This window comes from Mesitornis unicolor, unplaced genomic scaffold, assembly GCF_000695765.1.
Source record: "Mesitornis unicolor isolate BGI_N332 unplaced genomic scaffold, ASM69576v1 scaffold1230, whole genome shotgun sequence".
Lineage (NCBI taxonomy): Eukaryota > Metazoa > Chordata > Aves > Mesitornithiformes > Mesitornithidae > Mesitornis > Mesitornis unicolor.
Window position 1 is genome coordinate 1 of NW_010160047.1, and position 24,999 is coordinate 24,999.

General features: G+C 39.3%; 2 protein-coding genes across 2 annotated transcripts; one reads left to right on the plus strand and one right to left on the minus strand.

The window, feature by feature from the left end:
• Positions 1-8: 8 nt before the first annotated feature.
• Positions 9-11,141, plus strand: SLC46A3 (solute carrier family 46, member 3; the record flags this gene model as incomplete). Its single annotated transcript, XM_010188530.1, has 5 exons — positions 9-83; positions 6,193-7,066; positions 7,490-7,573; positions 8,996-9,152; positions 11,054-11,141. Coding segments are annotated over 5 exons (1,278 nt in total), but the record flags the coding sequence as incomplete, so codon positions are not given.
• A 4,919-nt stretch (positions 11,142-16,060) lies between these two features.
• POMP (proteasome maturation protein) lies at positions 16,061-24,994 on the minus strand (the record flags this gene model as incomplete). Its single annotated transcript, XM_010188541.1, has 6 exons — positions 16,061-16,578; positions 18,538-18,631; positions 20,506-20,607; positions 22,559-22,619; positions 23,488-23,610; positions 24,885-24,994. Coding segments are annotated over 6 exons (558 nt in total), but the record flags the coding sequence as incomplete, so codon positions are not given.
• Positions 24,995-24,999: the final 5 nt, after the last annotated feature.

Sequence of the window (24,999 nt, forward strand, 5' to 3'; positions counted from 1 at the left end):
AGTACAACTCCTCCTTCGTCAGCGACACCAATGCCACTCGCTGCGAGCAGAATAAAAGTAGCCCGGCTTATATCAAGCAGAAGGTAAGGGGGGGGAAACAATACAATTGTAAATAAACTTGCAGCTGTTAGCTGCTATCTCAGTGTAACTTCCTTTTATATAACCTTACTTAACCTTGTATATATAGAAAAGCAGTAGTTTTGTAAACTTACGTCACTTGGCTGTCTCGTTGCTCTTGTGTTGCGCTGTCGGTAGTTGTAGTGCTGTAAAGACAAGTAATTGTCTCCAGGAAGATCCTGAGGTGAATTCATATTTTAACAGGAGTTGAAAATTACCTGAGAGGATTGGGCCCGAATTTGCATTGGCCATATATTACAATGGGTGCCACTGAAGGCTCCTCGTTCCAGTAGCGTTTGTGCCTGTGTTTGCGTGAGCCATCGGTTGTCTCTGTGACTTCTCGTGTTCTTTGTGACTGTGTAAAGTTTAGCACACGTCCTGTAATTTTCAGGAATAGGATCTCATTTAGAATGCATTTATTTCAGAGGAATTAAAAGTATGAAGAATAGGGGAGATAGAAATAAATAAAAAAAGTAATTTTAAAATGTGAAAAAAGTTAACTGATCTTTGCACAATCAAATGTGATTGATGATTTACCATTCAGAGTGCAAGTTTGCCTTCTTGAAATACAAAGATGTCAAGATGGCAACATCCCATGGAAAGTTTTATTTTTAGCACTTTTTTTACAGTTCAGCATGCTGGATAGCGAGTTGTTGATTGGAGAAGTCTCTTCTATTGCACTTCCAGTGCAGTTTTAGTACTACACTTAAGCAGAGCTAATTGTGAACAGCCAGCAGAAGAGGTGATCATACTCCGTTTTCCTTTCCCCTCTCCCCCCGTTGCTGCTCCCCGTGTGTTGTATCTTGCATTTCCACAGTTACAGGTTATGGTTTGGATTTGATCGGAGCACTGATTCAACAGAAAGCTCATCTCTTTTTTTGAGTTTGTTGCTTTTTGAATGTTGATTTGTTGGTTGTTATTTTTTCTGAAGCAGTGTGCTGCTCTGACACACTCTGTAGCCACATGATTGCTGTATCTCATACGGGGGTGGCAGAGAGAACACGTTTCCAGAAGAAGTGCAACAGAGCCATCCTTGGCAGCAACCACTGGCAGTTAGGTTCGATTAGGTGGAACATGTGAAACCACGGTAGTCAGAAAAGTAGATGGCTGTAAATTACACAGAAGATGGAGTTATGGGAACAGTCAGCTGGCGTTCCTTTAGGCTGCTGAAAAGGTGGCACTTGAAAATTTTTGCTCAGATTTGAATATCTGATGTGCTGCATCAGATATTCAAGACTGGACACGTGAGCTTACCTACTTGATTTGTCTTCTATAAATGAATTTTTTTTTATGGTACATGCTTCCATTGAAGATGATCAAAGAAATAATTCAGGATTTTTAACATGGAGTAGGTTCTAACTCATGACAGAAGCAGTAGAAAGAATGTGAAAGTTAAAAAGGTCAATAGAACTGTAGTCCAGCATGCCTCCAGGGCTGACCCATCAGTCGAGGAAGGTAATGTATGCCACCCATTGGAATTAATTTGAAGATAATAAATTTTGTCCAAGTAATGCTTGTATGTTACTCCCCCAAAGTGTTTTCTTTAGTATTAGCTTCCTGCTTGATGCTGCACTGTGAGCATTTTGTCATACGGTGTCATGTGTCAACGGAAGGAGCAGCTATTAGAAAACCGCACGTGGTGCATACAGTTCTAGTCCCATCAAGAAACCTGTATTTCAAAAACGTTTCTGTACTTTGCATTTGCTGGAAACCCCCAGAATTCAACCTGATTTTCAAATTCTGATCACCTGTGGTTTGGGATACAAGACTTCATGTATCTTTTTGCAAAACACTGAAGCAGAGTGGGTAATTTCATCTGAAGTGTAGATAACATCTCTGATGGATGTGGTGGTGAATTCACACATTACAGGTTTTCTGGCATAAAGGATAGAAAGTGTAATTAACTTGATATTTGAGAGCATGAATCCTTCAAGACAGTAGTGGAATAATGGCCAACAGAACCTCTTTGTTTCCCTTTGCCAAATTTCCATTCCTTCCTTTTCAATGATTGCCAGCAGGGCATGAGCTTTTGAACAATCACGCTCTTGTCTGGATGTCTTGCCTGCATTTCTGATACTACACTTGTTACCACAATATAAGAATGTAAAACCCTCAAAACACCCATAAATTTCAGTGGAGGCTCTTCTCTGTGCTGGGCAATAATTCTGTGTATGGCGAAAACAGTAGGTCCAGTAATGCAGTTCCAAGCCCTTTGCCGAGGAGATGTGAAGTGTTCTGGATTTTACAAGACCACCCTAACTGTCTTAGGTTTACAGATGCTGTAAATTTTGATGTCATGAGAGTTCCCAACAGGCCCTGTTTGGCATTAACTTTTAGAACGCCTCTCTTAATAATTAATGTGGTGTAAGTCCTTCTGTTCTCAGAACAGAGAAGCTTTTTACTAATCTTTCCTATTTCAAAGCAAACTGTAAGAGGAAATTGAAGACAAAAATCACTTGGAGCCTGCAATAAAGTAGAATATAGTTCAAAATGGATAGTCCTTGCAGGACTTAGATTAATTCTTTCTTACAATTTGAAGAAAATTAGTTATTTTATAATAAAACTAGTTCAAAGGTAATTTGGATACAAGCTGAAGCATTCCAGTTGCTGGCTTGGATGATCCTTCTTTGTGCTCAGAAAGAGCTGTTTTATTAATCATTAAAAATTATTTATCATCCAGTCTTATTTATTACTCAGTCCATGCATTTTCCTTTGCTATTCAGTAATATTTTTTAATTTTATGAGCCTGTCGTGTCCTGTACATTGTTCAGCCTCAGGACTACACTTCTCTATTAATTATATCCTTATATAAGTGAATTGTTTCTTCATTTTCACAGAATCACAGAATCACAGAACGTTAGGGATTGGAAGGGACCTCAAAAGATCATCTAGTCCAATCCCCCTGCCGGAGCAGGAACACCTAGATGAGGTTGCACAGGAAGGCGTCCAGGCGGGTTTTGAATGTCTCCAGAGAAGGAGACTCCACAACCTCTCTGGGCAGCCTGTTCCAGTGCTCTGTCACCCTCACTGAGAAGAAGTTTCTTCTCAAATTTAAGTGGAACCTCCTGTGTTCCAGCTTGTGCCCATTACTTTCATTCTTTTTATTTTGAAATCTGTGATTTTCAGAACTATTCTATCCACCATAAGCATTTTTTCAGAGTAGAGTGAATTTGCAGATTGAAAAACTAGACCTTTCTCTTCAAATGTATGTAGTTCCATTGATTTTAATGGAGTTACATGATTTTAAATCACCTGCGGGTTTGACCTATCATTTTCTGTATTCCTTTCCATTAACTTCATAAAATCATGAATTGGGCAGCTGAGTGCTTTACATAGTAAATTGAGTTTTTCTGTATTTTAGTCTTTTAGTCTTCTTGTCAGTAGACATCAAGTCTTTTATGTCAGCAAGGATATGGTCATTTGCAGTATCTGTATGTGTAGCTGTATTCTTTGTGTAGCACCCCTACTTCCAAAACAATGAAACCCAAGTCTTTGTTGTTATATTCCTCCAGTTTAACACTTTATTAGGGTTTGGCAGTAGTATTTGTATGGTATGGTTAATGTGGGTTGAGATGATACGTAATAACAGGTAGTTTTATTTCTAATGTATTAGCACTACTTTGAAGCTCATGTCTTTGAACCTGATGATCCTAGTAAAGAAGCAATGCCTGCAACTACATAGAGTTCTCTTTGTCAGCAGGGGAGGAGTTAAAGATCAGAATATAATTTTCTGTCTTGGTTTGTTCAGTCTTCGTGGTTTTGACCCTTTCAGGGTGTCACAGAATCACACCAAAATGGCTACACACACACAAATAATGAACTCAAGCAAGCTTTTAATCTGCAACTGAAATTAAGCAGACAAAACTTCATTCACCAAAACAACATCCCACTGACATTCAACAAACACAGGTTCGATATGCTGGTTGGGAATATTACCAGACACGGCTGAGTTAAGAATTCTTAAGTTTTGGCCAAACAATCCAAAATGTGCACTCATTCACTCACCAAAAAGGGAGGGCTCTCAATCTCAAGAAGTTACCTTAAGTGGCGTCCCAACTGAAGGGGAGAGTCCCCGACTGCAGACCCACTGCTCCGAGGAGGACCGACTCCAATGAATCCTCTGACGGGGCCCCATTTATACCCTGGTCGAATCTGATCTGTGGTCAGTACATGGTCGTGTCAGCCCCTATTGGCTGAGGACCCCAACTTTCCCGCCTTTGACCCCCACTGTGTGGACCAGACATGAGCTGTGAGGGGGGAGGCAGTCCTGGTGCTGCCAGGGCCAGAAACTTTAGCACGGCTTTTGTTGGGTCTTTCTCAGGTCTTTAGTGGGGTGCCTGCATCTGCCACACAGGGTGACTACAGTGCTGGCCAGTGGACAGGACATAATGAACTCTAGGGTAGCAAGACAACCATAATGGAGGGGAGTAGAAGATTTCAGGGTGCTGGGGACCTTGAGGGTTTTCCTTGAGGGCCTCAGGATCAGTTGAATTTTCCTCTTGCAATGAAATACCGTATTTTGTAAACAAAAAGAGATTTTTAGACCACTAGAAGCTCGTGGTCTTTGCCTGTAAATACAAATATGAATTTATAAAGCACTCATCAACTTTTTAAATTGCCCAAAGTACATTGCTGAAAATTCTAGGGGTTTTTTTTATTTTTTTGGATGCTACTCAGTGAGGATGATGATGATGTTAGCTACAGAAGAAACACCTGAAAATTGGAGTGTAGATGGGTTGAATAGAGGCTGAGAATGATTTGGGAAGACGTAAATGGCTGATCCTGCTACTAATTGAAGAGTGCAACCCATGTGCAAGTCAGTGTGATACCTCAGAAAACCTGAAGAAAACTTTCAGAGTGACTTTACTGAAAGTTTATCTTATAGAGGGTTTATGCGAATGAAGTTACTTCCTCTTCCCCTGCTGCTCTTTCGATTAGGTGTTTGTCTCTGAAAGGGCTGTTGTGGCTGCTGTCCGTCTAGCCAGCATAGATATGTTAAAGGGAAGACTTGAATTAGCTTGCTAAGCATCATTTAGCAGTCAGCTTCATAACAAGATAGTGGGGGGAGGGTAATTTACTTTAGTTCTTTTTCCTGCAGCCATTCATGTTCTATTAAGTCTTTTTCAGCTATATTTGATTTTTATACTTGTGTTGAAAAGAACTCGGAAATTTTTCCCATAATGGGTGTTTACAGTTTCTTGTGATAGTATTAGCTGCTGTTTCTTATGTGAATACCTGCTGTAGCATATCTACCGAGACATCACTGATCTGGACAGTTTCTGAACTCAGAGCTTTTCAATGTTTTAAAAATTAGTTAATTCACATATCTGTGAGTCAGTATCATTTTTAATGCTGTGTTTCGCGTTTTTACTATTCTTGTTACTGATATTATTAACATTGTACATTAGGATGTCAGAGCAAATTCTGATCTGTTTACTTGCACAATGTGAAATTGTTTCTTGTAACCCTCTCAGTAGGATTATTCGGGAAGAAAAACGATCTGCTGTGAATAGGGAGCATGGGGTGTGTTCATCAATTAAAGACTGTTTTACTAGTGATTTCTGAGAAATTAAAATAGGCACATTTTTGCCATACCCTGTACTGAAGGAGATGGATACAGTATAAGCACCAGCTCTTGTATCTGCATGTTTAGAGGAACTGTTCTCTTGTCTCCACTGAAACTTCTCTATCAAGAGTACTAGTGAGACCGTATTTTAAGAAATAAGTTCTGGCTTAAAATGTAAGAAGAGGTGTTTGAGGAATATTGAAGATAAAATTAGAAAAATAAGTGTCTCTGAATACGAAATTCCTTTGTATTTGTGATTACTGTAATATAATGCATTCTTACAAACATAGAGTAATGTACTGTATTTTATTATAGTATAATGTATTGTAATACAATCTTATAAAATTAAATTTTCTATATTCTATAATTTATAAACATGTACTGTACTATACATTATATTGCATGCTAATCATTATGTAAGTGTAATCTTATTATAGACTATATATATATTTGTATTTTTTTTACAATGTGGTATAGTATTTACAATTGTTTTTGTTTTCTCTTTGCAGGAAGTTCAAGAAAAAGCATCTGTTTTTAATATGCAGTTGGACTTAACTGGGGCAATTCCCAGCCTTATAGTTGCCTTTGTCATTGTAGCTAATGGAGATCGCCAGGGACGCAAAAAGTCTTTAGTTTTACCATCAATGGGAGCTTTGATGGCTGGTATTTGCCTCACTGTAATATCATATTTTTCTTTGTCACTCTCTGTCCTGTTTGCGGTTGCATTTGTTACTGGACTGTTTGGGAGTGTGGCAACATTCCTTGGAGGAGGCTTTGCTTTTATAGCAGATATATGTCATGATGAGAAGCAGAAGACAATGCGAATAGCTGTGGTGGATTTGATTTTTGGAGTTGTATCTGGATTGGCAGGACTGTCATCTGGCTACTTTCTAAGAGGAATAGGCTTTACATGGACATTTGTGACAGTATCTTTGCTTCATGTCATTAATGTTATCTATATTCTATTTTTTCTCGAAGATACAGTAGGCGCATCTGAATTCCAGCACCAGGCGCCAGTATCTTTTAAAGAACTTCTGAGAGAGACGTTTTCTGGAGTGTACATGCTTTTTAAAACTGCCCCTTATAAAAAGAGACTCTTAATCATTCTGTTACTTTTTACATTTATGACTTATTTGTTTACTATGGTTGGTGGGAGTTCACTTTTTACACTGTATGAACTGGATGAGCCGCTCTGCTGGAATGAAGTGTACATTGGATATGGAGCAGCTGCATTCACTTCTGTCTCTCTGACCAGTTTTTTAGGAGTTTATTTATTTTCTAAATGTCTCAAAGACATTTATATTGTCTTTATCGGCATATTTTCTTACGTTGGAGGCATGATCATGGCTGCCTTTGCCAAAACTACCCTGCTCATGTTTTTAGGTGAGTACAGAATCAGTTGTTCCATGATCAACAATGTATAAGAAAATACTACCATGTTGTCCTTAGTGAGTGCTCTTGGTAGATATTTGATGTACGATCTTGAAAGGGTCATAGAGAGGTAAAATACATAAAGTTGGGTCAGACTGGTTTAGGATTTAATTAAAAGATGAAGTGTTTGGAGAGAGAATAGAATTACTTGCTTATGATTTGGTTTTAGTGCCATGCAGCTATATTTCATTTATTAATTTCTCCATGCTTGGATAATTGTGTCTCAGTGCACTTCTAGTTTGACTTTTCTATTGCCTTTTTGCTGTTTGGGGAACTGAGCATTCAAAAGCACGTGACTAATCCATTTGCAATGTATTTGTAAAATCTTGGATTTTTATCACTTCAATGTCTCATGACTGATGGATTGCTTTACAGTAAGAGTGCCATCTTTGCTCTTCATTATGCCTATTCCTGTTCTCCGCTCCATGCTGTCAAAAGTGGTTCTCACTAGTGAACAGGGTGAGTAGAATTTGGTTTTAAACGATACAATAATACATTATTTCAGAACACAGATGCACCGAGATTACCTTAAAACAAACAGATAAGTATTGGTATTTTAAGTCTGCTTTTCTTTCAGGTTCCATATAGTGTCACCCTGTGTCATGATATTAACAGCTTTTGATTCTGAACTTAATATAAACAACATTGTGTTTTAAAACTACTGCAAGTTTCAAACTTCAGAGGAGATACTGCTCTAGAAATAAAGACCATGGGGAACTTAAAGCAGAGGAATGCTCAAGATTTATACAGATGTGATTTCGCAAGTGCTTCTACATTCACAAGATTCTGACATGCAGAGAATAGTATATTTCTGTTAATAATTTAGAAAGGTAAGCAATAGGTGGTCAACCTTCAAAGCACTTGGAAACAGTTGGAGTTGGATCCTGAGCTATGTGCCTGGCTCCATGGGTGCCTGTGCCTACTTAACTGTGTTCCAAAAGATACAGCATAAAACTTCTCAAAGTCCTTTTCTTATGGAACACAAGTAGAAGCATGTCAGCCCTCAAAATGAGGCTCTAGTATCCCATGTTTTGCTTTTGGGGAGCATTTATTTTCTAGAAGCATTCTCTTGAGTTGTTTGGTTTTATTTTTTTAAAAGATGTACCTTTATACACTAAAACAAAGGTGTCTTTGTACTTAATTGTGCTAACATACACTGTTTAAGCAGTTTATTGGCATTCTTCGGGGCTTTGGCTACTTGAGTAGTTTGATGCAGGAATCAGGTTGCATCTTGTAAACTTTTTCTGCTTACCTGTTGTGATTTTGTTTATGGTCCTGTGAATGTGAATGTGGCTTGGGAAAATGTGTCCAATAAGACACTTGATGGGATGGGCTGCCACCCTAATGGGTAGTTCAGTGCAAAAAAAGGTTGCTCCTTTCCTTTCAGAAATGAGAAGGAGATGGTTATGTGCTGAACAAGTAGTCTTCGTTGGATCAGAGCCTTTTTTCTGCATATAAGGGTGAAGATTAGAGAAGGAGGAAAAATGAAAGGGAAGAGTGAGAACCAAGAGGAGAATGGGAAGGACTAAATGGGAAGGATAGAGATGTGCAGAACATGGTTAGTGAGGATGAACAGTTTGAACTTCATGTGATAAGCAGATTCAAGCAAGTAGGTATGGTAATAGAATAGTAGCACAGAAAAATAGTTTCCATGAGCAAAATGTTGTGGGGTTTTTTTCTCATTCAAAAACCAAGTCTTTTGTAGGAATCCCCACAGAGGACACTTTCATAGCAAAGACAAAGGACACTCTTGGTGCTTATTAGTTGCATACTTGCTAAAATACTGTTGATCTTTCAAAACAAGTTTAAAACCTTCAGTACCTTGAAGGAGTTCAGGTTTTATTTTATTCTGTTTGTAATCCATACATTTGTTTTTGGCAGGTGCTGTGTTTGCTTGTGTTGCCTGTTTAGAAGTTGTGACCGGCACTATTTCACTTTCGGTTTTTAATATTCTCTATGCAGCTACTGTTGCATGGTTCTCAGGCTTTTGCTTCCTCTTATCGGCAGGCCTGTGTCTGATTCCACTGGCTGTTCTGTGGTAAGTACAGATTGGGAGGGTACTTCTGACCACTTTTACTGGTAATTTCTGTTTTGATATGAGTTGAAGCTGAATGGTTTAGTGGTTCTAAAACTTTGGTATTTTCTAATGTGCTGAGCTTATTTCATGTGTAGCCTTCCCTCCAGCTTCCACACAGTTCAGGAACTGCTTATGTCTGGCAAGTCTATGGAAGGTACAAGGGGATGCTAGGAGTGGGGCAGAGCTGAAATGGGGGGATATGGCAGTGTCTTCCCCAGGGGGGCTGGATAGGAGAGAGGGAGCCCAGACTATGGCAGGGAGCTTTCTCTCACTGAGGCTTGTGAGCAGTCTCTGAGAGGAGTGGCTCTGCAGCTGCCCGTAGCTGTAGTTTCCTGTTTGTTCCTCTCTTCAGCACTTAGTCCCCTACACCTTGCTGGAGTTTTTCCATCATCGGCCCTGTCTGGCCCTGATCCAGCTACTGCCCCTCAGCTCTGTGCTATGAACTTGTTACCTGTTTCCCCCAGACTGAAATCTACCTTGAATATACTACTAGTGGGATACACCATACCCTTGACTGCACCTATGTGCCTTCCCTTGGCTTGAGACCTTTACATGGCCTTTCTTACAGGAAAGTTTTTTTCACAAAGAACAAACGTAACAGATTACTTGAAAGGCATGAGCTTATTTTTGCAGTCTGATCTCTTGTAGATGCTAATGAGAGTTATAAACATGACTAATTACCCAGTTAATTTAATGGAAAGCTATCTGTCCTGGTCCTTGGTCATAGGTACCTTGTAGCCCAGTGCCATTAAAATCTGTCAAAGATCTGCAGTAACTTTAAGGCACATAAATATAAACCTCTAGACATGTTTAAACAATATGCCTCTGTAGTATTTGCGTCTAATCACATCTAGTAACCATCTAGTAATACTGACAGTGAAATGTCATTATTCATGAGTATTCACAAAATTGAAGTTCACTTTATGTTATTTCCAATATAAATTATGTCTTTTTAGGATGCTGGAATATAGATCTAAATGGCAGAAGGATCACTTTTCATTAGATAGATTTGTATTCAGGGGAGAAAAAAACATTTTTCTTAAGAGGGTGGTACTCTTGCTGGAGACTTGTATCATTTTTCCTAATGCTTAGACTTCATCTCAGTCACCTTTTATCTCTACATCAGCTGCATTTTAAGTTTTAAATAGGCAGTGATAACGCTATAGATATAGAACATTTCACATAATTTCAAGTCTGTGCCTGCTTGACTACAGTGTTTTACACAGTCTGTTCAGAGAAGCTGCACTGATGGTAATCGAAGACTAAGGTAGTGATAGGTTTCAGACCTGGTGGAACTAAAGCAAAGGGGTCTTGTATGTGTATGGAGAATACTTTTCAGTAAAGTAGTAAAAAAATGAGGAATTCAGTTATATTAAAGGCCCAGTAAATACTTTAGTTCAGTGCTGTATGGTAGAGAAAGTTTCTGTTAAGGAAGCACTCTCTTCTGTGCAAAGGTAACAGATATTTACCATCAATTAGTCCATTGTCACCATAATGTTTTGGAAGTTATTTTTCTTTTCCTTCTGTCATTAGTTTCTCAGATATCCCAGCCTTTGAATAACCTTTCTCTAAAACCTTTCTTTTGAGAGTGTCATGCAATGTTACTGTTTTAAAAGCGGAAAGGGCAGTAGTAGGCATAATAGTTTAGTACTTGCCAAAGACAGTAATGATATTGTCTAACTTGTGTAATAAGGAAAAGTACTGTCATTTCTTTTGTTTAATAGGATATGTCAACAGCGTTGTGCCACAGAAGATGGCTGTAACAGAGCTATCCAGTGTGTTTGTTAGTGCTGAATCAGGATGCTATATTTAGAACTATCTATATCTCAGCTGAAGATGTCTGTCTTGTCTGTGTCTTACAGCTGGCTTCTGTGTACAAGCTGGAATGGAGAGGACTTGGCTATGCTTGTACCTGAAGAAGTATCCAGCATAGAGAGCCTTGAGAGTTGAACAAAGGATTCATCTGCCTGGGTTTTCTAATCTGACCTGCAGTGGCAGAGACCATTATGTCACACAGACACCGCAGAGATAATACAACACTTGCTGATGCAATCTCGAAGTGGCCCTGCACCAATAAGCACTAAATTGGTAGCACTTTTTTATCCAGTGTGGTGGGTTGACCTTGGCTGGACTCCAGGTGCCCACCAAGCCGCTCTATCACTCCCCTCCTCAGCAGGACAGCGGTGGGGAGAAAATAAGATGGAAAAAACCTGAGTTTTTTGTGAGCAAAAGCAAAGGCCGTGTGCAGAAGCAAAGGAAAACAAAAGATTTATTTTCTACTTCCCATCAGCAGGCGATGGGCAGCCACTTCCCAGGAATTAGGGCTTCAGTATGCATAGCATTTGCTCCAGAAGACAAATGTCATAACAACGATTGCCTTCCCTACCCCATCCTTTATCTTAGCTTTTATTGCTGAGCTGAGATCATATGGTATGGAATATCCCTTTGGTCAGTGTGGGTCAGCTGTCCCAGCTGTATCCCCTCCCAAGATGCTGCCTACCTCCCAGCCTACTAGCGAGGGGCAAAATGTTGGGGAGACAGCCTTGATGCACTCATGTGTTATCAACACCTTTCTAGCTACCAGTACAAAGCACAGCACTATGAGGGCTGCTATGGGGAAAATCAGCTTCATCTCAGCAAGGCCAAATACATCCAGTCTCTTTTAGCACTTGAATAGCTCTTAACTATGCAAATAGGCTGGCAGTGGAGATTATAACGCTGCTTTCAGCATGAATTAAAAATCAGGTAGGATGATACTCTCCACTTCCCCTTTCTCAAGTTTGAGAATGTTAGCTGTGGGTTGTGATACATCTTGTGTCATTTTAAGTGGGGCAACAGAGAGGGTATCAACTCAGAAGGTGCTGGCAATTCTGATGAAGCCAGGAGAGGTCATGCCAGCTGAGGATGTGGTCCACTGAGTACATCTTAAAAGGCGTGTCTTAATGGTGAATCCCCCAAACCTGTCTAATATTACTAAACTAAGAGGTACTTTTTTTTCAGAAAGCAACCAAACTGGAGGCAGTACTTGCACCTGCCTGCTGTGAGTAGACGTACTGCTCTGCAGTTAGCAGAGAGTGTGCAAGTTTAATGTATGTGTGGACCTTGCCTGTGGCTTAGTTCTTAAAATGGATTTTCACACAGACTGTCATACTTAGAAAATTTCCAGCTTGCAGAGTGTGAAGTCAGGCCTATGCCTACATTTTGCAGAGGCCATACTGCACATTTATTTTTATCATTTTCCTTGTATTAGGGACTGCATACAGACACCTCAATTTTTTGTCCCATGGATATTTTTTGTTTTCTAGTTAAATTTGCTGTACTTGGCTTAAACGTTTCTTTTAGTGAAAGGTTGTAGTAGTGTTTCTTTTCAGTGGCTCTTGGATTATTTTTTAATAACCCTGAAATGAGATGACCCAATCTGAATCATGCATCTAATCATCTTGCAATGAATGCAGCATAATTTTTGAGCACTTGAAGAGCATTTCTCATTTTCAAAGCACTTTACAGATGCTATTACAAACCTCTTTCCATAATAGATATTCTTCTCCCTGTTGCAGAGAGAAATGAACAGAGAGGCCAAGTGATTTGCCCAGGGCCACAGTGCAAACTGGTGACACTGCCAAACAGAAATCAGTTTCTTCATTGACTCTTCGCCTTCTCTTTAAGTATAAATTATCCAGAGTGTTCACTTCTGGAATGCACAGAACTGCAGAAGTGTAAATAGAACACCATGTTATGGATCACTCCCATGTGTTTATTTCAGAGAGAGCTGGGCAGCCAATACAGTACTGATCCCTGAAAGTACAGGTAGGTTGTATGTGACTCTTCCCCCAAAATCGATGAGGTAGAGAAATTAAAATAATGTGAAGTGGTTGACATTCACAGAAGGAAAACTCCAAGAAAGCAACTGTGATGTGGGAACTGACTTCACATGCGCACAGCATAGGATAAAAATGAAGATGGACGCAGCACGTGCTGTATAATGATCTGCTTACAGCCATTTAATGCCCATCATAGCAACAGAGTACTCCTGCAGAACCTCTCAGTGGTACTCCACCAAACAATGTATGCACTGCATCACAATGATACTACTGTAGATCCTTTTTGTTTGAACAGCAGCATTGTTTCCAAGCTATATATTGTGATCACAGGAGAAGTTTGGAAGAGGGCTCAAATAAGGTAAAGGAGAGTTTACACGATTCAGGAGACCACTGGCGAAAGCTCTGCCATTTATCCAGGAGAGGGAGAATGAAAGTCAGTTATAGCCAGCTCTTCATTTTGTCCTGAACTGCCAAGGCTGATGTTGGCAATTAAAGATCGTTAGCTTTCCCTAGCTGGTTTAGACACCAGCCAGTAAATAAAACCGCTTAACTCTCCTCGAGGTGCGCCCGTTGCTGCCAGCTTGTTGGAGAAGCGAGCTGAGTTTTACAGTAATCACCAGGTCCAAAACATAATGAGTCTTTGTAGATATATTAAGGCAACACTGATGTAGAGGATTTCAGCACAAAGATGACATTGTCTCCCTTGCCTCTTCATTATGCAGTTACGTAAGACTATGAAATTAACTATTTCACACAAAACTGCCTGGAAAGAGTAAAGCAAATGAAGTGGTGTGTGCCTCCATTGCCTCTTCTTCATGCATCCCTCTGCTAGCATTTGGAAGGTAGCAGCAAAGCCAACCAGTTGCACACTGGCGTTGTGTTGGCCCAAATGAGGACATGCACATACACTTCAGGAACGGCTTTGTTATGGTTTGATTTTGCTGTATGCAAAATTATTTCTGGTTCACACTGCATTTAGAACTAAGTAAGTTTAGGTCAAAACACATGAAAAATGAACTGTGGTTTTTAAAGTGCCTAGCATGGCGCAAGTTTAGGAAACCAGGTACTAATGTGCTTCGGATTATTAAATCAAAATCATCTAAGTGTAGAGTTGCTCTGTTTGTATATAAATGCAAATTATTTTGACAGACAATAATGATGAAATTTTTTTTTTTTAAACTCTGTGTTGTATTTGTAGTTCTTGCATTGTTTTTTGACAAACAGCCAATGGGACAACTGGTGGAAGAATGTTTATGTAAACAAAAGCAGCAGCACTATGGTGTCATCTCTTTTTTGTAGTCATAACAAACAGCAGTGCCGGAAGATCTGCTTTTGCCTCCTCCCTGCACTTAGGGAGAGGAAAGGATGCTCCCCAGAATATCAGCACCAAGAGAATATCAGGCACAGCACTCGCTGCAGTCTGCAAGAAGCCAGTACGGGGGCTCATGTTGTACTTGTCACACCAGGGGACCTGCAAGTACCTTCCTCCCCTTGCCCAGGCTTGGTCTGATGCGAGACCAAGGCAGGCCCTGCCCCAGCCACACTTGCCGGCATGCCTGGCTTGGCACCTGCCTTACAGACTGGGAAAAGGGGCTGGGCCAGGAATACTAGCCCCCAGCTTATCCCACGGCAACACCGAGCAAATGCAACCCCTTTCATCTCAAAAGCTCTTTGCCCCAGTCCTGTTTGACTCTATTAAAAAGCATATTCTTGCACATGCTTCTTACATGTACCATTTGCTTTCCAGCCTGGCTAACCCCTAAAATTAACTTCCTTGCTCTGAATATGGCTTGATTTCACTCAAGATTATGATCAAGTATACTAATAGTTGAACAAAACCACCTAGAAATTACATTTAGCCTCCTAATTAATGTCCGCTCTTTGCTGCGCTAATGAGAAACTTTACAAAATTAATGTAATGTCTTAATGTAGCTTTACTCAGACACAATAGCATCCATCTTTCAACCAACCCCAGGAAAGGCCAACTAGCTAGACTAAAGAGACTGTTTCAGCTGGAAGGGACCTGCAATGATCATCTAGTCCAACTGCTTGACCACTTCAGGGCTGACCAAAATTTAAAGCATGTTATTAAGGACATTGTCCAAATGCCTCTTAAAACACCGACAGGCTTTGGGCATCAGCCACCTCTCTAGGAAGCCTGTTCCAGCGTTTGGGATTGTGAAAAGAGGTTTATAGCAACGTTTCTGCTAAAATTATCTACAACAGAACATTAAGTGCACTTAGTAGTTTAACCAACTCATTAAAAACTGCTGAATGAACACAGTTCCTGTCCTAGAAATTCTGTTTCAAGCTTCCCACAAATTACAAGAGATGACTTATTTTGAATCACAGAATTTTTTTCTTTTTTTGCTTGCAAATAAGCCACATCATACTAGCTGCTTTGCAGAATTTATATGACACACACATGTATGACATAACCGTAGCTACAACCCTGAATTTAAGAACACTCCCCCACTTAAGCATGCAAAACAACTTTCAGTGGCCTGCTCCTTAAAAGGTGAGCTTAACCATACGTGTCTCATTCTCCCTTAATTAAGATCTTATTTTGATAAACTCACCAAAAAAAATACTTCTGTATTTGTCATCTAGTACCACTGCATCTTCATGTTCACACTGCAGCAGCTTCACAAGGTACTGTCATAATGAAGAAGTATTCTTTCTTAATTCCTGCATACTGAAAGAGCAGTGCTCTTTTGGATTATATTCCCAAATTAATTTAAAAACATTTCTTTAGTGTTTTAAGTGGAAGGCGCTTCTACTTTCAGAAACTAGAAGACCTAAGGGACACAGATGAAAAAATACAGATCTTTAAATCCCTTCTTACAGCAATACTTCCAATTCTATACAAAAGCTTAATGGCTCAGTCATGAACAATGGTCAGCAAGGGGGAGAAAATGCATGCAGCAGGATTTATTGGCAGTGGAGAAGTTAAAGATCTCTGAATATATTGTGAGAAAAAGGAACAACACTGTGTTGTGGATAAGAGATTTCTATTTACAATTAAATATATTTTGGAACGCAACAGCATTTATAGCAAACTTTTATTCAATAGTTTAAAAAGTGTATGGAAGTTTTCATGAACAAAGAGTTGCTTAGTGGAAAAGACCTTCTTTTCCGCCTTAAAAAGTTCTTCTGCAAGAACATCCATTAAATGTATTAACCTACAGTAATCAGTTTTAAAATGCACAGGTATTTTTGGATTTCTTGTATACATATATAGTATTTCCATGGTTAAGAAGCTATTGTCCTGAGCAGTGTACGGAGAGACATTATTTAAGCTATCTAGTTACAGGACATTTATATAATTGACAACAAGCACAGAACAGTTCGTAGACTTTAAACATTTAATGTGCCTTTTCATCAAGAAAGGCAAATGTTAACTGTAGGACTGCTTAACACTGAGTGCCAATTTAGTATCGTGTATTTAGATCTGCAGTATAAAGACACACACAAAACATTTTTGTGCAGTACATTTTGTTACAATAAACCAAGCTTGTGTTCCATCATCATGTGCGGTTCTCCCATAACCTCACTCTGTGAAGGATCTGGAAGAAAAAAGTTGACAGCATGAGGCATCTACCAAGCTACAAAGACCAACAATAACTATGAAGATGACCGTATGTGTGTGTGTGTTTTTTCATAAAGACACACACCCACCCATTTCAAGTAAAACCAACCAGTTCACAGAATCATAGAATACCAGGTTCTATGTAAGCAGTTTCCAATAGCCTGAATCTCAAGTCTGATCAAATTTTGTGTTTAAGAAAACTCAAGTCTTACTGAGGCTTTTACTCATAGATGCCCTACATCTCTTTCCAATGCAAGTGCTTTGTGTAATAGGAGATCACACTCCAGCCCTTCTGTTAGCTGGGACATACCATGGTTTCTCTTCTCCACCCAACCCTCTATTTTCACAGAAATTCTGTGCCCTTAAATACCTCTGAGATTTCCTGCATTCTGTAAAGTACAGTTGACACTAACCACTATACTCAAAGTTATCAAGGAATGTGCAGAGGACACAAGAGATACCAATACTGACAGCATGAGCTTCATTTCCATACAAAAAATTAAAAAGTCAGAAAAAAGGTTGTGACTGCATTTTGAAAGAAAAATACCTTTGAGTGTATCAGAATGTTTTCCTTCCATAAACACCACATATTAATACACTTGATTCCGCCAGAGACTACAAACTACCAAAACCACTTCTAACTAACCCAAAACTCTAAAAATGTAACAGCTTGTTGTAAATAACCAAATTACTATAAATTATGCTTGACCTTGCTCTACTCCCTTGAACCACAATAACCTGTGGTTCCTTCTCTTGCTCCCTGTAAATCCATCCCAGAAAAATAAGAGAATTGTTTAGTTGGAAAAGATCTTTACGATCATCAACTCCAACCATAACCAAACTCTACCAAATCTTCAGCTAATCATGTCCCTTAGTACAACATCAATGCATCTTTTGAACACCTCCAGCCATGGTGATGCAACCACCTCTCTGTTAAGCCTGTTCCAGTATTTTATCACCCTCTCAGTGAAATAGTTTTTTCTAATCTCCAACCTAGACCTCCCCTGGTGCAACTTCAGTCCATTTCCTCTTGTCTTATCACCTGTCACTAAGGAGAAGGGACCCACACCCACCTCACTACAACCTCCTTTCAGCTAGCTGTAGAGGGCAACAAGGTCTCTCCTCAGTCTCCTTTGCTCTAGGCTGAACAATCCCAGTTCCCTGAGATGCTCCTCGCAAGTCCTATGCTCCAGACTCTTCACCAGCTTTGTTGCCCTTCTCTGGACCCACTCCAGCACTTCAGTGTCTTTCCTGTAGAGAGGATAATTCCAGATCTACTTCATGCCGCTAGACTCCCACTTACCCCTCCATTATTTGTAGTTTCCCATCTCCCTGGCTTTTTACATTCTCCAATCCCACCTCAAAATACCCTCTGTCTCCCCTTCCACATCCTTAACTACCAGCTGGAAAGAAATAACTTTAAACTATTTTTCCAGGTGTATTCTATTCCACACATAAGGACTGTCAGTCAGCCCACCACTCAATCGTAAACTATCAAGTTAATTTGAGGGAGCTTTCCCCCTGCCACATCTCTGGTTCATTAGTGCAGTATCTCTTCTCTAGCCTTTCTTTCTTTTTAATTATAAAACTTATAAAAACTTTGTATCTTTGCCACTTCCACCTCTAAAAGTCTGCACAAGTTGTTCAAAAGTTTCTGGGGAAACACACAACATAAGTGTATAATCTTCTCCTTTAGAAACCCAGCCTACAACCAAATACTGGCTTACTCAGTATTTCAGAGTAATTTCCACACAACTAGCAGCTAAACCTAAACCACACTTACTTTTCCTTTCCCTAGTGCTTCTTTGCCTTTAGAAATGAAATTTTTTCTTTGTAGTTTGTGTGTTTAATTCTCTTATTCTGTAGGGACAAAGAACCAAGTTCTCAAGTTTCACCTTTAAATGTTTCCATAACATTCAAAACAGAATGTATTTACCATTAAGGATATCCTCAAAACTGATGCATTCATCATTTCCCCTCAGAGTATCCAGTGCTATGTTTGAACTGTGAAGAAATGGGTGACGCTGGGCCTGCACAAAGACAAGAAGAGTTCAAGTTTCTGCAAGGCTAAAATGGAGGGAATCTATATTTGGATTTCTCACTCTGAATTGACTGAGAAAAGTTACAAGCAAAAATATTTCTTCCTTCAAAAACAGCAATGAAATAAGAGAACTACTGGCACACATAAATAGCAAAACCTACCTAACACCACCATCTTCTACTGTTTATTGTTCTGTTTTGAAAAGAACAGCCTTTTACTACATTTGTAACTTTCACTGCAGTGTAGCTACTACAGCAAATAGTGTAGCTAAAGAAAAAAAGTAGGAGTATTTTTTCCTCCTTTGTTATCACATAAAGCTAGGTACGCTCACTGCAACAAACGCATTGACACCCTTAAGTCAATACTGGGTGACTGACATGTAATGCAGTGTTTGGAAACCAGATTCTAAGTTTCCTACACCTCTGACAAGTCATGACTGTAAGTGAAGGAGCTATATTCATTTTTCACATCTAAACATAATCCCTCTTGCAATTAATCTAAATCATAATTATTTCTCCGATCTCCACCAATTCTTTAGCGTCAAGTCCACTCCCAGTTACTTTCAACACACTCATCTGTACCCTTCACCCACAGTATTACAAAAAAGAAAAAAATTCAAGTAGTACACACACACCATTCAGGTTCTAAGTATTTTGAGAATGGCATATCTGTACTTACAGTTGCATTCATTACTAGTAGTGATACTTCAGTTATACCATGAACATACTTTACAACCATAAAACCATCATGTAGCTATCTCTTCACACAAAATATGACAAAGATTTCCATAATCACTACTTGTACAACTGTCAGAAGTTTAAATACACTACTCCAGTAAATATTTCAGAAAATTTAAATTAAACCACAAGAGAACTTGTAGATCTAACATGAAGCCGGGAGTGAAAAGCCTTCTAATCACCACATTTCCCTCACCCACCCCCAAGGATACACTAGCAGGACAACCTCACCTGCATCATTTTCTGCCATGTGCTAACATCAGTTAGGAAAGAGATTTTTCTCAGCACAGCTGAGATCAAGGAATGTTTTCATACATCCTGACTTTCATATCTTCAGGACAAGTAATTTCTGCCAAGTTTAATGCAGCTCATGGTGGTTTAGTAGCACCTGATCCACTAGGAGTATAAAACTGCTCCAGCTCACTTGAAAAAACAACTCTTACTAGCTTGACAACCTTCAACAATCCAAAAAAAGTTTACTAAGACCAATGAGCTTTCTGTTTTCTAAGAGACAAAGTCAGCCTCTCTTCAATTACTCTCCATCCTAGGAGATAAGGAGGAAAAGGAGACAGACTCAGCTTCCCAATTAAGAACTAAAACCTTTGAAATTAACTCCCTGTAGACCTCCCCTGATCTTACAAGAAAGGCAGTGGAACAGTAATAAGCACATAGCAAAGTCTCTGCCTCAGGTTTCACATTACCTCTACATTCACTCCCAAATCACTACCTGCTTCAGATCCCTAAGTCTCTTTGCCCTACAGATGCAGAGATTCCTTCCCATGAAGGTCATATGTTCTACAGAAGAGAAAATTCTTAAAATTAATACTCAATTCCTCATGCTTTTCTCTGAAGGCTTACAGGAAGTTAGTCCACAGAAAAGCTAGAGCAATTACCACTTCACCAAGTAACCAATGACAGAGCTGAAAGGCTTCAGCATAGTGACTGTTGTGGAAACTATTCACTGCAAAGTGTGGTTGGTTGGTTCTAATAAAAGCAGTCCAGTGAAAGAATTCATTCTAGAAACATAAGGTATTTCAACAGAGAAAGATGTCTCTCTCAAAGAATGTTCTGAGGTAATTTTTTTTCCAAGTGGTTTAAGTTATACCAGTTGAGTAAAAATGCCTACCTGTTTCACTGCTCTGAATTCCATCTGCAGTTTTAAAGGTGCATGGAGTCCTTGAATATTTCTCAGCGTGTCAAAGTTTGTTTTATCTTGATTTAACTGGAACTGTCACAAACAACATTGATTTTTATTTTTTAAAAGTTACTTTCAAGTACAGCCACAGAAGAGATTTGTGACATCCTACTTAAATAAACATGCTTATTAAATCTACATGTAAAAATGCAGCGATTTCATCGTAAGTCTCAAAAGTACTCAAAATAGTGATGCAGTAATATTTGTTTTATGAAACTAAAATTGCATGTTGCTGGATTTTATTACAAATCAATAGTAGCAATTTTGTTATTTTTGACAAACAGGATATTTACCACCACCAAGTGGTGTAGTTTTGCACTACTTTACTACAGTATTTTCAGGACAAATTTGAAGCAGTCTGGTTTAAAGTAAGAATACAAGCTTGAAAGCCACAATTTATGTTGTTGTTAGCCTCCAAAAGCCCTACTTGAAAACACTTGAAATACTCTTTTCTGACAAAGTATGAAGACAGTGCTCACATATACTCTCTCTGACTCTGAAAAGCAAAATAAAGCTCATAATTTTATTAACTGCTCTAAAACTGATCAGTAAGATAAAATCAACTTACTAGAGGTTCTTTTAATGAAAAAGTGCTGGCTCACAAATACTGAAGTACACAAAGTAACTTATGATTAGTGTTAAACTTAAGCTTGAGTAATCTAGTCTTAAATTTGGCTTTTATAATAGCAACTACATGCCTGTAATGTTGACACAATACAATATCGTAAAGTAAAACAAAGACTACAAGTCTCTTATTTTAAAATCTGTACTCAATCACCACAACAAAAGCTTACAAATATGAGAATATTATCCCATTTACATAAAGGAATATCAAAAACCAACAGGAAAATACAAGTCAAAGGCATAACATGCATTTTCTTCATAACAACCCATACTGAATAACAGAATCACAGAACGGTTTGGGTGGGAAGGGACCTTAAAGATCATCCAGTCCCTGCCATGAGCAGGGACATCTCCCACCAGACCAGGCTGCTCAAAGCCCTGTCAAGCCTGGCCTCGAACACTTCCAGGGAGGGGGCATCCACAACTTCCCTGGGCAACCTGTGCCAGTGACTCAGCACCCTCACAGTGAAGAATTTCTTCCTAATATCCAGTCTAAATCCCTCTTTCAGTTAAAAGCCATCCCCCCTTCTCCTACCTGCCCTTGTAAAAAGTCCCTCCCCAGCTTTCCTGTAGGACCCCTTCAGGTACTGGAAGGCCACAATAAAGTCTCCCTGCAGCCTTCTCTTCTACAGGCTGAAAAACCTCAACTCTCTCAGCCTGTCTTTGCAGGAGAGGTGTCCAGCCCTGTGATCATCTTTGTGGCCCTCTGGACTCACTCCAACACCTCCAAGTCCTTCTTTTGCTGGGGACTCCAGAATTGGATGCAGTACTGCAGGTGGGTCTTATGAGAAGAGATAAGAGGGGAGAATCATCCCTCTTGCCCTGCTGGCCACACTTCTTTTGAAAGTGGTCCATGAGTGATGACTAAGCCAGACAAGATTGCATACACTTAAAACAAACTGGATGTATGAAATTTCTCGATAGGATCAAGTAATTTAATGGAAAGTATTTGTGTGTTCACAGACTGAAAGTCTTAAATGAAGATATATGGTAAACCTATAGACAAAATAGGAGGATCAGCCTTCCAGAAGTAACAGCCTCCCATTTATCTGTAGAGGCTTCATACACAACTAGCTTAACTTTTAGATGACTAAACCTTACCAAATAAATCCTACTTGGAAGCCTGCTTACATACTTGAAGTGGAGAGAGTCACAAGTGGAAGGTTAATATTAAACAAATTTGACGACAATGTTATCTGTATAAATAAAATGTTAGTATTGTTGAACATCTTTATTCTGTGAAAGGCAAGACCCTGCTCATTACTTGTTACTGCACAAAGCAGTCCAGGTAACCACACTGTTAATTTAAGCTTCATAATTATTTAAGAGTGAAGATGGCTACATCTGAGGTTAGACTCACATTTTTTTCTGACAACTCCAGTGGGTGGCTGGGCAGCAATTCATTTTTCACACTTGCAAAGCTAGAAATACAAGTAAATGATTTAACCTCAAATTAATTGGGATATATTTTTTTAAGTCACATTCCAAAACTAATCTCAGATACAAACACCAACCCACAGAGAGACACTGTTTTTAGTTCAAACTGTGCTAATAAACACACAGCCAAAAAAAAAAAACTTAATAGGGAAGCACCAAGTAAGACTTCTAACTACAGCACTACTGGAGGAAAAATAATTTAAATTTCATACAAAGAAAAAAGGATGCCTGACACAACAGAACAACAGGTTTTCTTCTTTGATCCCCTTCAGAAATAGGAAAAAAATAATAAATGAAAACATCATAGATTTAATTTTGTCCAAGCTACATGGTATCTGATTTTAGAAGTCTTCAAGCTTTTGCAACTGAATATTGTACATATCTTCTCCCACCCATTGTATAACCCACATTTGAAACTCCATGAACTTATGTATGTAGTTCAGTACTCATGTAAAATAGCAAAACCCAAACCCACTATCTTTACTATATTAAGCTTAATTTTTGTACCAATGCTGAAATTACACACTTCCTACAGTGCTACAGCACCCTCACACACGTAATTAAAAATAGCACATATTTCATAATTATTAATACTTTGTCATCTCTTTTATAAAGAGCAGTATCATACAGCAGAAAACCATTAATGTTATCTACTTCATAAAGTGATGTTTCACAGAAAATTCACGCTTAAAAGGCAATCTGATTAAATAAGTGTGCTTTAGACTATAGCTTTTGCAATACGCCTTCCAAGAATCTTCTCTAAAAAAGCCACCATTTAACACATACTTTCTTCCTATATCTGAAGTTCAATGTTGGTTATGGCACAATTCAACATGAAAAATTAAAGCGTACCCTCTACGCAGAAGATCATGACCTTCAAATGGGCCTGAAGCTGAAAATTCAGTAATTGGAATACTATCCTTCAAGAGAGAAGAAGCTCCTCTGGAATTCTGGAACAGAAAAAAGTGAGGATTACTTTAACAGAAGCAGATCCCTTTTGTATTGGCCATTAAGCCAGACAAAGTAAACACAGTGCTCATAGACTCCTTAAACTACTAATGTACAAACTCTGGAGTCTCTTAAAACAATAAGCAAACAAAAACCACCCTCACACTAACTTAGAATTCTTTCAGACAGTCTGGTGACAGTTAAAGGTACTGATAACACATTATCGGGATATGACTGAAACAGTAAAGCTCGCAACTACCCCTCCCCATTCCCATCTTAGGCCATAGGGAGGGAAGGGCAGAAGGCAGGTCATGCTCAGCTGACAGAACATGTCTGAGCATTCCTTCATTTACTTCAATGTGGACACAATCAAGTAACATTAATTTGGTTTTTATCCATCGTTTAAGGCCACCATAAAAAGGCCAAGGCACATGTAAGCATTCTAGTGTACCAGGAAACTGAAAGAGCAAAGGAAAAACAGTAACTTGTAGCAGAAGACGAGAAAAACACACCTCCGAGCTTACTAAGTAAAGCCTTCTTAACCCAGACCACTAATTTCATGCTCAATTTTACTGAAGTAATTTCAAAACTGTTCATATAAATTGCTCCACCAATTGGCCAATAAACCCTGAAAGCGACAACAATCATTTCTGGAAGGTGACAATGATGAGCTGTTCAGAGCAGGAGTTTCCTCTGACAGCACCACTGGATCACAGAATCACAGAATATTAGGAGCTAGAAGGGACCTCGAAAGGTCACCCAGTCCAACACCCCTGCCAGAGCAGGATCACCTAGACCAGGTCACACAGGAAGGCATCCAGGCGGGTTTTGAATGTCTCCAGAAGAGACTCCACAACCTCTCCGGGCAGTCTGTCCCAGTGCTCTGTCACCCTCGCAGCGAAAAAGTTTTACCCTCATGTTCACATGGAACCTCCTATGCTCCAGCTTGCACCCACTGCCCCTTGTCCTATCACTGGACATCACTGACAAGAGTCTGGCTCCTTCCTCCTGACACTCGCCCTTTACATATTTATAAACAACAGAGAATACAACAGAGAATTCATGTTTACAGTTAAGATTGTTTGTATTAATGTGGTACCAGTCAATAACCTAAAAACTATTAGAAAACCCCAAAATATCTGTTATTACATGCATATAAAGCATCTTCCAACTAACGAACTCAGCACTGACCAGATCTTTCTGAGATTGCTGTAAGCGAAAGCATTAAAGCATCCCTACAACATGTGACAAGAAGGAAGATCAAAGTAAAAGCCAAACGTATGGAGAATTCCATGAAATACCCCCAGAAGTAACGCTCCCAAGCCACGCCAGCGCCCAGCCCGTCGCAGGTGGTCGCACCACTGCCATCCACCACAGCGGACCGAGGAACCACTCCCCGCTCCCAGAGGAGCTTTA